The sequence below is a fragment of the Vipera berus genome (assembly GCF_964194415.1).
Source record: "Vipera berus genome assembly, chromosome: 6".
In the NCBI taxonomy this organism is placed as follows: Eukaryota; Metazoa; Chordata; class Lepidosauria; order Squamata; family Viperidae; genus Vipera; species Vipera berus.
Genome location: NC_138208.1, coordinates 91,480,672 through 91,496,711, shown reverse-complemented (window position 1 = coordinate 91,496,711; position 16,040 = coordinate 91,480,672). Strand labels below are relative to the sequence as shown.

General features: G+C 46.2%; 2 protein-coding genes across 2 annotated transcripts in view; one reads left to right on the top strand and one right to left on the bottom strand.

Moving 5' to 3' along the window:
- SHANK3 (SH3 and multiple ankyrin repeat domains 3) overlaps nt 1–10,148 on the bottom strand; it is a gene marked incomplete at both ends in the record, with an annotated part of 518,002 nt that extends 507,854 nt beyond the window's left edge. The window contains 2 exons of the mRNA XM_081330688.1: nt 9,602–9,894; nt 10,037–10,148. Coding sequence (XP_081186814.1) covers nt 9,602–9,894; nt 10,037–10,148 — 405 coding nt within the window. The remainder of the gene's footprint in view (nt 1–9,601; nt 9,895–10,036) is intronic.
- A 339-nt stretch (nt 10,149–10,487) lies between these two features.
- On the top strand, nt 10,488–15,268 carry LOC308669810 (C-type lectin mannose-binding isoform-like; the record flags this gene model as incomplete). The annotated part of the gene is made up of 3 exons (XM_081330687.1): nt 10,488–10,628; nt 12,073–12,187; nt 15,201–15,268. The coding sequence occupies 3 exons, from the start codon at nt 10,488–10,490 to the stop codon at nt 15,266–15,268; spliced, it is 324 nt and encodes a 107-aa protein (XP_081186813.1).
- Nucleotides 15,269–16,040: the final 772 nt, after the last annotated feature.

Genomic DNA, 16,040 nt, shown 5'->3' with positions numbered 1-16,040 from the left:
CTTCCTTCTCATTAGGTGGCCAAAGTATTTGAGTTTTAGCTTCAGGATCTGGCCTTCTAAAGAGCAGTCAGGGTTGATCTCCTCTAGGACTGACCGGTTTGATCTCCTTGCAGTCCAAGGGACTCGCAGGAGTCTTCTCCAGCACCATAGTTCAAAGGCCTCAATTCTTTGGCGCTCAGCCTTTCTTATGGTCCAACTTTCACTGCCATACATTGCAACTGGGAAGACCATAGCCTTGACTATACGCACTTTTGTTGACAGGGTGATGTCTCTGCTTTTTAGTGTGCTGTCTAGATTTGCCATGGCTTTCCTCCCCAGGAGCAAGCATCTTTTAATTTCTTGGCTACAGTCCCCATCTGCAGTGATCTTGGAGCCCAGGAAAACAAAATCTGTCACTACCTCCATTTCTTCCCCATCTATTTGCCAAGAATTGAGAGGGCCAGATGCCATGATCTTGGTTTTCTTAATGTTAAGTTTCAACCCAAGTTTTGCACTCTCCTTCTTCACCCGCAACAAGAGGCTCTTTAGTTCTTCTTCACTTTCTGCCATTAGAGTGGTATCATCTGCGTATCTTAGGTTGTTGATATTTCTTCCGGCAATCTTAATTCCAACTTTTGATTCATCTAGCCCTGCCTTTCTCATGATGTGCTCTGCATATAAGTTAAATAGGCAGGGCGACAGCCTTGCCGGACTCCTTTCCCAATTTTGAACCAATCAGTGGTTCCGTGTCCAGTTCTCACTGTTGCTTCTTGACCCGCATATAGGTTTCTCAAGAGACAAATAAGATGGTCTGGTACACCCATCTCTTTAAGAACTTGCCACAGTTTGTTATGATCCACACAATCAAAGGCTTTAGCATAGTCAATGAAGCAGAAGTAGATGTTTTTCTGGAACTCCCTAGCTTTCTCCATGATCCAGCGTATGTTGGCAATTTGATCTCTAGTTCCTCTGCCTCTTCGAAATCCTGCCTGTACTTCTGGTAGTTCTTGATCCACATACTGCTGAAGTCTAGCTTGTAGGATTTTAAGCATGACTTTACTAGCATGAGAAATGAGTGCAATGGTGCGATAGTTTGAACATTCTTTGGCACTGCCTTTCTTTGGAATTGGAATGTAAACTGATCTTTTCCAATCCTGTCGCCACTGTTGAGTTTTCCAAATTTGCTGGCAAATTGAGTGTAGCACTTTTACTGCACTGTCTTTTAAGATTTTGAATAGCTCAGCTGGAATACTGTCACCTCCACTAGCTTTGTTGTTGCTCAGCTTTTCTAAGGCCCACTTCACCTCACATTCTAGGATGTCTGGCTCGAGGTCAGTGACCACCTCATTGTGATTATCTGGGACGTTAAGCTCATTCTGGTATAGTTCTTCTGTGTAATTTTGCCACCTCTTCTTAATCTCTTCTGCCACTGTTAGGTCCCTGCCATTTTGGTCCTTTATCATGCCCATTTTTGCATTAAACGTTCCCTTCATCTCTCCAATTTTCTTGAAAAGATCTCTGGTCCTCCCTATTCTATTGTTTTCTTCTATTTCTTTGCACTGTTCATTTAAGAAGGCATTCTTATCTCTTCTAGCTATTCTCTGGAATTCTGCATTCAATTGGGCATATCTATGTTTTTCTCCCTTGCCTTTCGCTTCCCTCCTTTCCTCAGCTATTTGCAAAGCTTCCTCAGACAGCCATTTTGCTTTCTTGCATTTCTTTTTCTTTGGGATGGTTTTGGTTGCTACCTGTTGTACAATGTCGCGAACCTCTGTCCATAGTTCTTCAGGCACTCTGTCTATCAGATCTAATTCCTTAAATCTATTTGTAACCTCTACTGTATATTCAACAGGGATATGATTTAATTCATACCTGAGTGGCCTAGTGCTTTTCCCTACTTTCTTCAGTTTAAGCCTAAACTTTGCGAGGAGAAGCTCATGGTCTGAGCCACAGTCAGCTCCTGGTCTTGTTTTTACCGACTGTATAGAGCTTCTCCATCTTTGGCTGCAGAGCATATAGTCAATCTGATTTCTGTGTTGACCGTCTGGTGATGTCCATGTGTAGAGCCGTCTCTTGGGTTGTTGGAAAAGAGTGTTTGCTATGACCATTGTATTCTCTTGACAAAATTCTATCAGCCTGTGCCCTGCTTCATTTTGTACTCCAAGGCCAAACTTGCCTGTTATTCCAGTTATCTTTTGGCTTCCTACTTTAGCATTCCAATCCCCCATGATGATAAGGACATCATTTTTTGGTGTTACTTCTATAAGGTGCTGTAGGGCTTCATAGAACCGGTCAATTTCATCCTCTTCAGCACTGGTGGTTGGGGCATAGACTTGGACTACTGTGATATTGAATGGTTTGCCTTGGATTCGAACTGAGATCATTCTGTCATTTTGAGGATTGTATCCCAGTATTGATTTTCCTACTCTTTTATTGACTATGAAGGCTACTCCATTTCTTCTGAGGGATTCTTGCCCGCAGTAGTATACCTGATGGTCATCTGAATTAAATTCACCCATTCCTGTCCATTTTAGTTCGCTGATACCTAAGATGTCGATGTTCAGTCTTGTCATCTCTTGTTTGACCACGTCCAGCTTTCCTTGATTCATGGATCTTACATTCCAGGTTCCTATGGAGAAAAAATCTTTACAGCATCGGACTTTCCTTTCACCACCAGACATATCCACAGCTGAGCGTCCTTTCGGCTTTGGCCCAGTCGCTTCATTCTTTCTGGCGCTACTAGTACTAGCCCTCTGCTCTTCCCCAGTAGCATATTGGACGCCTTCCGACCTGAGGGGCTCATCTTCCAGCGTCATATCGTTTTGCCTTTTGGTACTGTCCATAGGGTTTTCATGGCAAACATACTGGAGTGGGTTGCCATTTCCTTCTCCAGTGGATCACGTTTTGTCAGAACTCTCAGCTATGACCTGTCCGTCTTGGGTGGCCCTGCACGGCATAGCTCATAGCTTCATTGAATTACGCAAGCCCCTTCGCCACGACAAGGCAGTAATCCATGAAGGGGGAACAACTGTTACATCACTGTAACATGGAGGACGCTAAGCCTGTGAGTATACCCATGCAAACTGACTTTCACATTTTGGCACATGAACCAAGTCCTGAGTTTGAAGATCAAACACTATATCGCTCAGTCATTGGGTCGCTGCTGTATATTAGTAGTTGGACTAGACCCGACATTGCACTTAGTGTTAATCTTTTATCACGACATGTAGGCAAGGCAAAACAGTTTCATTGGACATGTGTTAAAAAGTTATTGAGGTATCTAAAACACACCAAAGACATGAAGTTGTTGTTGGAACCCACACATACTGACTATGCAGAGTTATGTTGTTATGCAGATTCAGATTGGGCGAGTGATAAGAAGTCACGGAAAAGTACATCAGGTTACATGATGTTCTTAAATGGTTGCCCTGTTTACTGGCATGTGCGTAAACAGAATTTTGTTTCTTGTTCCTCTACAGAAGCTGAGTATGCTTGTGTGTCTGATGCATGCAATTCTTTAACCTGGTTTGATGCTTTAGTCACAGATATCTGGACACATCCGATTCGACCGATCACTGTGATGGAAGATAATGAATCTGTGGTTTATATTTCTGAAACACGTTTTACAGGTTCAAGGTCCAGACACATTGACATCCGATATCAAAACATAAGGCAACTGGTTAAACAAGGTTTTGTGACATTACAGTATGTGCCTACACGTGATCAAATTGCTGATATGCTGAACAAACCACTTCCTACAGCCCAGCATGAGTATCTGCGTGAGAAGATGTGCCTTACTTGAGTCTTCACTTTGCTGACGAAAGAAGGGGAATGTCACTGCACATTTTTTTTGTTCGTCAGAAAAGTTCATTTCTAACTGTACATTTCCCCTGCTTTCTGCACCTGTTGTGATAACTTATCTGGTAACCATAGTGAATCCCATATGACTAGTTATGTTATGGTTTCAGTCTGTTTAGTGCGCATGTCTAGAAAAAGGACCCAGAGTTATTTCTTTATTGTTTTATTCACTTTGCTGTTACTGTCTGTTACGTTAGGATGTAGTTAGCTAGCTCTCTTTATAATGTATATTTAGTTTATATATTTTAGTTTTTATATTTTCGTAATTAAAGGTATTTAGTAAGATTATGCGTCGTGTTTTATTTCCTTCCTGCATGCATATCATGCATTCTCTGAAGCATGGTCCTTCACCCTCTACAAAGGTGATTTTTACCTTGACAAGGAGATCCAAGATCCTCAAGAAGCAAGATCTTGGTTGTCTCTATTCATGCCAAGGAATTCATTTGGGCCCCAGAATGACCAGGTCGGGAAGGTTGTCCTAGCAAACATTGTCCTCTGCAACTGAGTCCAGAAATCATGGATGCATTTATGAAAATTTCATTGAAATACGTGGAACATCTCCCTGGGGATAAGATCTGTCCAACAGTAGAAGACTCTCCCTCTGGACATGGTGGGTTCTCCATCATGGAAGTTTCCCAGAAGAGGCTTCAGGGATAGTTGAACTGATTTGCCTCCACCCTATAGAGGGGGGACCACCTGAGCCCCACCATAAAGCTATGAAGGGTGAGCCTGTGATCCAGGACAAGTGACCAGGGATCCAATCCAATGTCCCACTGAACAGCCATGGTAAAAAAGGCTGGGTTACAGTTGCTCTTCTCTCTTCACCTTTTCAGCATTTCACACCTGGGTTGATCCCAATGGACACATCTGTACCTGTGGCAGATTGGGGTCTGTCTGACAGGTCTCCCCTGGGCCAAGGACTCAAGGGTCCCGGCATGCGCCCCTTTCTGGACCGAGATGCCCTACGTACAGTCACCCACGCACTCGTTACCTCCCGTATAGACTACTGCAATGCTCTCTACATGGGGCTGCCCTTGAAAACCACCCGGAGGCTTCAGCTGGTGCAGAATGCGGCTGCACGGGTAGTGATGGGAGCTCCCCGATACTCCCATATAACACCTCTGCTCCATGAGCTGCATTGGTTATCGGTTGCCCTCCGGGTGAGATTTAAGGTGCTGGTACTTACCTTTAAAGCCCTACATGGCTTAGGCCCGGGATACTTGCAGGACCATCTGCTACCGGGAACGAATTCCCATCGCCCAGTACGCTCACACAGAGAAGGCCTCCTCAGGGTACCGTCGGCTAGACAATGTCGGCTGGCGAACCCCAGGGGAAGGGCCTTCTCTGTGGGAGCGCCAGTCCTATGGAATCAGCTCCCCCCTGAGCTTAGGATGGCCCAAGATCTCCAGTCCTTTCGCCGTGGCCTCAAAACACTCCTTTTCCACCTGGCTGACCTGGACTGACAGGCATTTTAATTATGTTTACAATTTTTAATTTATTTTTAATTTTTAATTTTAATTTATTGTACAGATGACTTTAATTTTAATTTTATCTTAATTTCTGTTATATGCTATTGTTGTTAGCCGCCCTGAGTCCTTCGGGAGATAGGGCGGGATATAAGTCCCATTAATAAATAAATAAAAATAAATAAATGTATGCACAAGCTGAGAAACAGGACATGCTCAGCCAAGGCTCCTTCTGCATAAAAATGTACCTGGCTGGTTTGTGGTTCAGCACTTCTACAAAACCCAGCCATTAATTTAGCAGATTGTGTTTGTGTTTGTGTGTGTGTGGGGGGAAGCCCTCCCACCCTTTACTGGAGCACTTCAATCCCATTTCTCTAACCTGGGTTAGCACATGGTAGCCCATCTCCTGCAACCGAAACACGAGCGTGGGTATTTATTGAGCTGCACAATTTAAGTTGTTTCAAAGTTTTTGAAATGCGTTGCCCTGATCAATGAGTAAAGACTGAAACGGTTTGATGTTTATGATGTTTTACTGACATGTAAGTCTCTTTTGGTGTGCAGTGATTGTATTGCTTCCATGCTTTTCAACTACCTATTGTTGATTTTTACTTGCTAATTGTGCTTTCATTTTAGCGGAGGTCTGTTATAAAAGTTTTTCTTTTTTTACATGTCCATCTCTTCCGGGATTGAACGTCCCTTCTGCTTGGAATAATGCCCAGTGGGCATCTGTGGACAAACTTTACTCCTTGTAGGGAACCCCTTGTATCGTTCTGTTCCTTCTTCCTTATTTTATTTCTTCAGCCAGGGGAAATTTCTGTGTTTAAACAGTGCCAATTATTGCCATTTATCTGTTGTGAGTCAGTAAGCTTCCAATTCTCAGAATCTGCAATAAATTAAACAGAGTACTAAGGAAGCTCACACTGCTTGCATCAAAACCTAAACTATACAGATAAAAGTCAAGTTTAATTTACACAAAAGGAATACGGAGTGTGAATGCACCCACTGACTGAGGCCCTGCCAGAGCCACTTTCGGATTTGCACAAAAAAAGAGGTGCTTTTTTGTCATTTGTTTAGTGGTCATCTTCTCCAAACCAATTTTTTTTTAATCCCATTTATATCCTGCCCTTCTCCGAAGACTCAGGGCGGCTTACAATCTAAGAAGCACAAATCAATGTGCTTAGCAATAGCAATAGCAATTGCTGGTACATTGGTCCTAACACAATGCACTCACCAGCCCCCAGGCTGTAAAACACGGGGCTGGATAGATGCCCTTTGAGTGCCCCTGGAACAGCTCTCCTTATGACTGATGGGGCTGCCATCTGAGTGTTTTGGAGACCAGATGGAGACAACTTTTGTTCTGCTACAGAACAATGGTGGAGGATGCCAATCCTGGGCCCTTTCTCTGGGCCAGCAGTGGCGTTCCCCAGGCTTATGGTTCTGGTGGTCTTCAATCTGCCTTCTCTGGACCCAAGGTTTGAGGTAGAGAGACTCTGTCTTGCTTATTCTAGCCATGCCATGCAGGGGAACTCACTGGAGAAAGCAATTGTGTTGGGAAGAGTTAGCAGTCAAAGGAAGCCGGGCCACCAAAGAACACGGTGGCTGGACACCATCAAACTGATACCAGCCAGAGCATAGAAAGACTCAAAGGAGCAGTGCAAGATTGGATGACATGGAGACCTGGCCCAGAGAGTCACCCAGAGGTGGACATGACTGAATGGATAACATCATGAGCATGATCACCATCATGACAGACATGGACCTGCCCCAACGTATTCATCACCCTACTCATGATTCTGGTGGACTTCAATCTGCCTTCTCTGGACCCAAGGTTTGAGGTAGTAGAGGACTTCATGGCCTCCATCATAGTCATGGACCTGCCCTAACTTATTCATCACCCTACTCACACAGGCCATCGCAGATCTGGTGTTTGCCACCAGGCAGTGGCATCGTGATCTGGATTTGGGGGGCATTAGCATCAGTTCCCTGCCATGGACCAGCCACTCTCTGTTGACCCTGGGGTTCTTCACACCTGTCCCCCAAATTGGCCCAGCCCAGAACGTGATGGACCCCAGGGGCACAGCGGTTAGAATACAGTATTGCAGGCTAACTCTGCCCGCTGCCAGCAGTTCGATCCTGACCAGCTCAAAGTTTATTCAGCCTTCCTACCTTCCAAGGTCCATCAAATTAAGACCCAGATTGTGAGGGGCATATAGGCTAACTCTGCAAACCACTTAGAGAGGGCTGTAAAGCACTGTGAAGCTGTACGGAAGTCTAAGTGCTATTGCTGTCTTAGGGGATCTAGAAATTGTGCCTGTTTGGTGGCAGCCCCTGCCCTATGGGGCCCTATGGGCCTCTGCCCTCCTCACCCTCGGAGAAGCCCCCAAGACCTGTTCCCCCCCCCAGGAGCTGGGATAGGATGAGGTGGGTGAGTGGATTTGGTGCCTGGTGGTTAATGTTGATTGTGTTAAAAGATGTATGTTTGAGGTTGTTTAGTTTTTGACTGAGAATTCAGTACAAGCTGGGAAGCTACATAAAAATTTTAAATAAATCTATAAACCCAATATCACTGCCCAGAAGTCAGGTTTGGTATTTTTATGCCTTGCTAAACCTTTAGTGCAAACAAGCTATTTCCTGGTTCTTAAAGGGGAAAAAAATCCCTTCTGAAGCTAAGCAATTTCCCTGGCTCTTTGTCTTCCTAATGAAGTCCACCCCCTGTTTTGCCTATAAATGCCTCCCTTCCCCTCGCAGGAGGAAAGCCTGGAGTTGCCACTGAGCAGACTTGCTATCCCAGGAGGCAAAAGGACAGGTGAGTGCGGCTCTCCCACCTGTGGGCACCTGACAGGTGAGGCCGCCTGCATTAGATTGCTCCTGTCTCTCTCTCTCCATCCAGGGGACTGCAGGTGACATCCAGGTTCCAGCAGGGGATCTGCGGGAGGCAGGGAGCAAGAGATCTACCAGGGGGATCTCTGGGGAAGAGAAAGAGGAGAGCCTTTGGGGGGGGCCTTCTGTCCTATACGTAGCAGTACAGCATCCCCTGTGACCCCCACCCCCAAGGCTTATGCCTGAAGAAGGAGGGAGAAATGGGGTCCAGCTGGGGAAGGGAAAAAGTGCAAAGCAAAGTGTGGGACTCCCAGCTTGGCCACAGGTTGGACTTCACCCCATTTCACCCCCTTGCCTCTCTTCCCCCCCCCCAGTTCTCTCTGCAGGGAAGGAAGGAAGACCATGGGGCGATTCATCTCCGTCAGCTTCGGCTGGCTGGTCGTGTTCCTCTCCCTGAGTGGTGAGTTCGAGCAGGGTCTCTCGTGTCCGGAGAGGCCAAAGCTCTCGCATCTCCAACCCCTTCCTCATTTGACCCCCCCCCCCAAATCCTCTCCCCAAAGTTGCTTTTATTTCAGTTTGGCTCATTCTGCCCTTCGGATCCCAGCTTCTCTCTCCGCCCCAAGACTCAGGACTGCAAGCAACGATGCAAAACCAAAGCGAAATTAACACCATTGAAATACAGATTTGTGAACTTAACCACTAGTTAAAGGTTTAATGAAAGATATGTCCTTTTATCATTAAGAAGTCAGTTCAATAGTGAGATAGGTGGCTTACAAATTTATTAAATAAATTAGTATTTTTTTTAAAAAAATGTTAAAAGTAGAGTGCTGCTCCCTACCTCCACCACTGCTTTCCATGGGACCCACACAAGACCTTTGATCTTTTCCCATGGATCTAAGAGCTTGCAGTAGCCTCTGGCAGGGACATGTTCAGAAGGGCCCCTCCTAAGCAGTGGGGGGCAGGAAGACAGACCCCCAAATAGTCAGCTATTAAACTGTTTAGTGTTCAGCAGTTTGGGGGCACCCAGGAGATCCCTTAGTACAGACCCAACTGATCAATTGCAATTTTGGGAGGCTTTCAAGGGCAGCCCCACATCAAGGACATTGCAGTAGTCTGGATAGGTTGCAAGCAAAGGGGGGGATAATTCTTGCTAAGTCCGAATGGCTCAAGAAGCTTCACAGATGACACCAAAGTTCCAAATGGACAACAGTTAAAGAGGCTTAACCTGTTTCTTGAAGGACTCCATTTCCTGGCTTGAATGACAAACCAGCCCAAATGGATTGATTCACACAAGACATGCAGCTTCCAGAAAACTAGCCAAGTCAAACCCTAACCAAGCTTTGGACGTTCTGCAAATGCATCTTTATTGTCATCAAAGATGTTTGCAACTCAGCAGGTTAAGAATGTTCTGCAGACCCTCCTCCTCCTCCCTCCCTCCCTCCCTCGCTCCCTCTCTCCCTTCCTTCCTCTCTTTTTACATTTTCTTCTTCTTCTTCTTCTTCTTCTTCTTCTTCTTCTTCTTCTTCTTCTTCTTCTTCTTCTTCTTCTTCTTCTTCTTCTTCTTCTTCTTCCTCCTCCTCCTCCTCCTCCTCCTCCTCTTCTTCTCCTGGCCATCTTCTCACTGGGTTTCCTCTCTTCTCACACAGGAGTGAAAGGCTGTTGTTGTCCCACCGATTGGCTCTCCAGGGAAGAGTTTTGCTACAAGGTCTTCGATGACCAAAAGAACTGGAACGATGCAGAGGTGAGAAGTCTTGGTGTGCCTGTGGGTCTCCTAGCTCAGGCAGGGGAGAAGTCTAGGGAGAGCCTTGCACAGCCCCCCGAGTCCCCTGGCCTGCGATGGAGAACCACCCGGCTGTGTGGAGGGAAAGGTAGCAAAGAGAGCCTGAAATGCAACTATTCCCTGGACTATATACCGGTGTGGGCTTTCATGGCCCGTATCTGTTGGGCAGCGTTGAGCTTCAGGGTTGAGGGACCATCTTGTAGACCACAGATTTCCTGATGTTTCACAGGCAACTCTGGTGGCATCCACAGACCTCCTTGCCTCTGAAGTGATGGGAATCGGAGCGTATATCTCAGGAGTCTAGATCAGGAACTGTTCAAGAGCTGCAGAATCTAGCAAGGGCCTCTGATGGGAGTCAACACAGTCAAGAAAGTGGCTAGGACCATACGATCAGATTCCCTGCTCTTTTTTCATTTTCACACATTGACACACCCAAGCATATTTGCTTGTCTCCTTAACAAGGGCCTTTCCCCCCCCCCCTCTCTCTCTCTCTCTCTCTCTCTCTCTCCCTCTCTCTCTCTCTCTCTCTCCCTCCCTCCCTCCCTCCCTCCCTCCCCCCCCCTCTCTCTCTCTCTCTCTCTCAGATGTTCTGCAGGAAACACAAGCCAGGCTGCCACCTCGCCTCCCTCCACAGCAGTGACGACTCAGCTGATGTGGCCGAGTACATTTCCGACTATCTCAAGAGTGGTAGCAATGTCTGGATTGGACTGAATGATCCAAAGAAAGTAAGTTCCTTCCTGTTGCTGATGTTCATCAATCCATTTGTACTTTTTCTAAGGAGGTTTTTTTTTTTGAAGGATCCACCAACAGGAATCAGAATAGAATAGAGCTGGAAGGGATCTTGGAGGTCTTCTAGTCCAACCCCTTCCTGTCCAGTCTCTTCTTAAAAGCCTCAGGGGTGAAGCACCCACAACCTCTGATGGCAATTCTGCTCCACTGATTAGTTATCTTCATTGTTAAGAAATTTCTCCTTAATTCCAGGTTGCTCCTCTCCTTGATTAGTTTCCTTCCATTCTTTCTTGAGTTGCTTTCTGCTGCTTTGAAGAATAGCTTGACCCCCCCTTCTTTGTGGTAGCCCCTCAAATACTGGAATGCTTTCATGTCTCCCCTGGTCCTTCTTTTCTCTAGACTGGCCATTCCCAAATCCTGCAAACCTTCTTCATATATTTTAGTCCCCAGGCCTTTAATCATCTTAGTTCCTCTTCTCTGCACTTTTCCCAAAGTCTCAACCTCTTTTTTGTAATGTGGTGACCAAAACCGGATGCAGGATTCCAGGTGTGGCCTTGCTAAGTATTTGTGAAGTACTAATACTTCACATGATTTTGATTCTATGCCTCTGTTTATACAACCTAGTCCTAGGATCTTCATTTCAGTTTTCAAGTGTCATCTTTAGCCCTGGAGTTTTGCTGTTGGTTTCCCACACAAGGACTCATTAAAAACTTCTGGGAAGTTTTTTCTCTGGATCTCTTGATCATCACCTATTCAAGAGTTCACCAAGTTCAATCTTACTTAGCTCCTCTGGATCAACTGAGATTGCATAGATAGATAGATAGATAGATAGATAGATAGATAGATAGATAGATAGATAGATAGATAGATAGATAGATAGATAGATAGATAGATAGATGGATGGATGGATGGATGGATGGATGGATGGATGGATGGATGGATGGATGGATGGATGGAATGGATAGAATGGATGGATGAAAGATGATGGATGGATGAACAGATGATGGATAGATGCAGTGCTTTGTTTGTAAAAGAAAAAGGTGCCGGAACTCACACCCGTCATACAACCTGCCTTGCCTACCCTACAAGGTTCCATCCAAAAAAGGTGCCGGAACTCCGTTCTTAGCGTTCTATGAGAAAAAAAGCCCTGGATAGATGGATGAACAGATGATGGATGGATGGATGGATGGACTGATGGATGGATGGATGGATGGGTGGGTGAGTGAGTGGATGGATGGATGGATGGAAGATGGATGATGGAAGATGGATGGATGGATGGATGGATGGGTGGATGGGTGGATAGATGGATGATGGATGGATAGGTAAAGAAGGAGAGAGAGAATTGGCCCAATCCATGCCCATGTTTTCTCTCTCTACCTGGGTCCTGCAGAACCAGAGTCCCTTCCTCAGTTGGTTAATGTGGCTTCCCTGTCATTATAGCAACGTATCTGGCAGTGGACAGACAGATCCAGAACTAGCTACCTCACCTGGAATCCAGGAGAGCCCAACAACAGTGGGAACAATGAATACTGCGTTGAACTTTGGAACCGATCAGGTAAGCCAAGGGGGAGGAGAGGGAGCTGAGGATGTGCTTCCAACAATGAGGATCCATTTGATCGATCTTGGAACATTTACTCTTTGGCAACCACATACAAGGGGGAAATTAACACCTGTATAGGTTAATTAAAAATGAATCACAACCCTGAAACTTGATAAACAAAGGATTAATAGAATAAATAGAATATTCTTTATTCTATCTTTAATAGAACAAAGAATAAACATTTTCCTGAAAACTGGTCTGACCTCTGGAGAAGGCATGGGGGACGTAAGGAAGAAATAATTCCTCTTGACCTCAGAGGCCCCCCAGCATCACACAGGAAGAGACCCCTGCCACTCCGAGTCTCACCCAGCCCTTGTTAATCTGATGCAAAGCCAACAACATCACAAGCCACATAATATATTTATTAAGTCTTGATGTCAGGGGCCCCACACCAAGGCAGACGTCTGCATCACAATCCCTTTCCTTGGTTTATTGATCGCTAGCAGTTTACAGTGGATGCCAATGGATTTGATCCAACTTTTCACCCAGCAGATATTTTTGAAACTAAGGCAACACATTGTGGCTACTTTCACACACACAAAAAAAGTCCACAGAAACCGTTTCTGGAATGTTTGCCACAGACAGACATATTCAAGGCCAACCCCATCCTTTTTTTTTGCAAATGGAAACAGCCAATTCTTTCGAGTCTTCCAGAACAAGACCCTTCTCTCCCAACGTCTCTTCTTCTTTCCAAGCCAGGAGACTTCTTCTCAACCAGCATTTCTTCTTCTTTTGGAAGAAGAGCCTCAAGAGGCCTCAGCTGGTCCAAAGGCAATCCCTGCTGTACCCAATTGTTTCCGTTACCTTAAAATACGGGGGGGGGGAGCACAAGAAGGCACTCACAATGCACTTGCCTAGCTGTGAGGATCTCTTGGGTGTTCCCTGTAAACGATTTGAAAGATTGTGGGTAGAACAGCCAAGCTTGGTATTTCGTGAGAATGTAGTTACCAGAGGTGCAGCTGGCATGGCTGAGAGTGTCCGGGGATAATCCTCAGTCATCCAGGTCACGGGTGTCCCAAAGGTGCTTTTTCAAGAGGCAACCGGACTTCCTCGTTTTTCTTTGAAGACATTTCGCTTCTCATCCAAGAAGCTTCTAGGGCTGGAGCTTCTTGGGTGAGAAGCAAAACTTCTTCAAAGAAAAACGAGGAAGTCCAGTTGCCTCTTGAAAAAGCACCTTTGAGATACGGCTGAGAGTGTTGTGTGAACATAATTGAAGAGCGAAGGTCCAGTTGGGGGGTGGAGAGAAGGAAACCCAACAAGGCTAGGTCCGGACCTAACCGGAACCTTCGGATTCCATGTTTCTGCCTGTTTTAAAGCTCTTAATCTTGCATTTCATTCAAGGGAACCCTCTTTGTTTGCAATAGTGGCGAATATCTGTAGCTCAGGTGTAGGATGTGGGTTGGTTTCTGAAGGTTTCATTAACAGGCTAGGGAACATTGTCAGTGGAGTTCAACTGAAGATGTTACCTAGCCTAGTAACAAAATGTTTGGAAACCAACCCACAAGCTCAGAGTGTAAAGTCGCGTGCTTCACATAGAGACGGACACAGAGCTGGGGTAAAGATGAGTTTATTCTGAACAGAACAAACTGGGGAAACAGGGAAGCCTGGCGTATATTTGTACCTGCCCAGGTGGATGGCATCCAATCAGTTCAAACCTGGGCTTCCTGCCAGTGCAGGTGACAATGGGTGTAGATCCTGGCTTCCCACCAGGCTGACCATGCCTGGGGCTGTCAACAGCTTAACTCATTAGGCTTATCCTGAGTGAGCAGTTAACGCCCGGAGCTGTCCAGCCCCTCTGCTGATCTGCACCATCAACCTCCTGCTGTGCTGTCCTTTGTGTATGCTGGGAGGCATACACAGAGAACCTTCACCCTTAACACTCTACGAACGGGGCATTTTGTTCAGCTAAGTTAAATATTCCAGATGTGATGCTGATCTTGCACTCTGCAGAAATATCTAAATATCACTGTCCTAATTTGTAGGGGAGGCTAACAGCCTTAGTTGGATCCATGCTACCAGCAGAGTCCCGGGCTGGGAGTTAGGACAGTCCCAGTCAGCCTCAAGACAATTTGGCCAGGGAACCACAAGTGAAAGCATAGCGTCCCCATGCTGTTCTGTGCAAGCTAGCATGTCTGACTGAGGGGCCTCTGTGCAAGCCAGAATACTGGTTTTCACAGCCATTGTCTAGGCATGTCCTTAGCACACAATAAAAAAGGGTCAAGATAACAGCTATGACCAGGGGTAGGCAACCTTGGCTCTTTTAGGCCTGGTGGACTTCAACTCCCAGAATTCCTGAGCCAGCCATGCTGGCTCGGGAATTCTAGGAAATGAAGTCCACCAGTCCTAAAAGGGGCCATCCAGCCGTGCTGGCTCAGGAATTCTGGGAGTTGAAGTCCACCAGTCCTAAAAGGGGCCATCCAGACATGCTGGCTCAGGAATTCTGGGAGTTGAAGTCCACCAGGCCTAAAAGGGGCCATCCAGCCATGCTGGCTCAGGAATTCTGGGAGTTGAAGTCCACCAGGCCTAAAAGGGGCCATCCAGCCATGCTGGCTCAGGAATTCTGGGAGTTGAAGTCCACCAGGCCTAAAAGGGGCCATCCAGCCATGCTGGCTCAGGAATTCTGGGAGTTGAAGTCCAAGAGGCGTAACAGAGCCAAGGTTGCCTACCCCTGGTCATGACAGTGAAATCATGACCTGCAGAAGAGATGGACCAAAATCTCAGCTCCTTTGCTGCCCTCTTGCGGCTGAGCAGAGCTTTGCATGCAAAGCCCGGTTGCTGTATCCTGATTGTTTGGCTAGCTAAGTTATTTGGGTTACAACCATCTGCTGAAGCCCCAGCCCCTTTTAGCAAATGAGCTTCTTCACCTGTGGTGCCTTCACGCCCTCCTGCAAAGGACGGAGGAGACATTAAAATGCTTCCGCAGAACTCTGAGGGAGTCCCTGCCTTCCCCCCCTCTTTTTCTGCCCAGGTTATATGAAATGGAACGATGAGAATTGTGCGTCCTTGCGGTCGTTCCTCTGCAAGTGCAGGTTCTAGCGGACGTTGCTCCTCCTCCAGAGGGACAGAAGCACCTGCTGAAGTATGGAGAAGAAATGAAGCCGACCCACCTGCCGAAATCTTGGCTCTGCAGCCCTTCCCTTATAATGGTTGATTTCTGTAGCTCGGATCTGATTCTGCTCCTTGTGATGGGCCAGAAGAAGGAAAAAATAAATTCAGCCTTGGCATGACCAGCCCCGTTTTTCTTTACAGAGCTTTGATGTTTTGTGGGTTCTGTGAGCCTAAGGGCAAGAAGGGGCTTCTGGGACCAGTAATGAATGATGAGGAACTGGGTGGGCCCATCATGGAAGGTGGGAAATGCAAAGAAAAATAATACTAATAATACTAATAGTACTAATAATACTAATAATAATAACAGCAACAACAACAACAACAACAACAACAACCACCACCACAACAACAAGAAGTTGGAAGGGACCTTGGAGGTCATCTAGTCCAACCCCCTGCTCAGGCAGGACACCCTCTACCATTTCAGACAAATGGCTGTCCAGTCTCTTCTTAAAAACTTCCAGTGTTGGAGCATTCACCGCTTCTGGAGGCGGGTTGTTCCACTGGTTAATTGTTCTAACAGTCAGGAAGTTTCTCCTTAGTTCTAGGTTGCTTCTCTCCTTGGTGAGTTTCCATCCGTTGCTTCTTCTCCTGCCTTCAGGTGCTTTGGAGAATAGCTTGACTCCCACTTCTCTGTGGCAGCCCATAAGATATTGGAAGACTGCTATCATGTCCCCCCTAGTCCTTCTCTTCGTTAAACTAG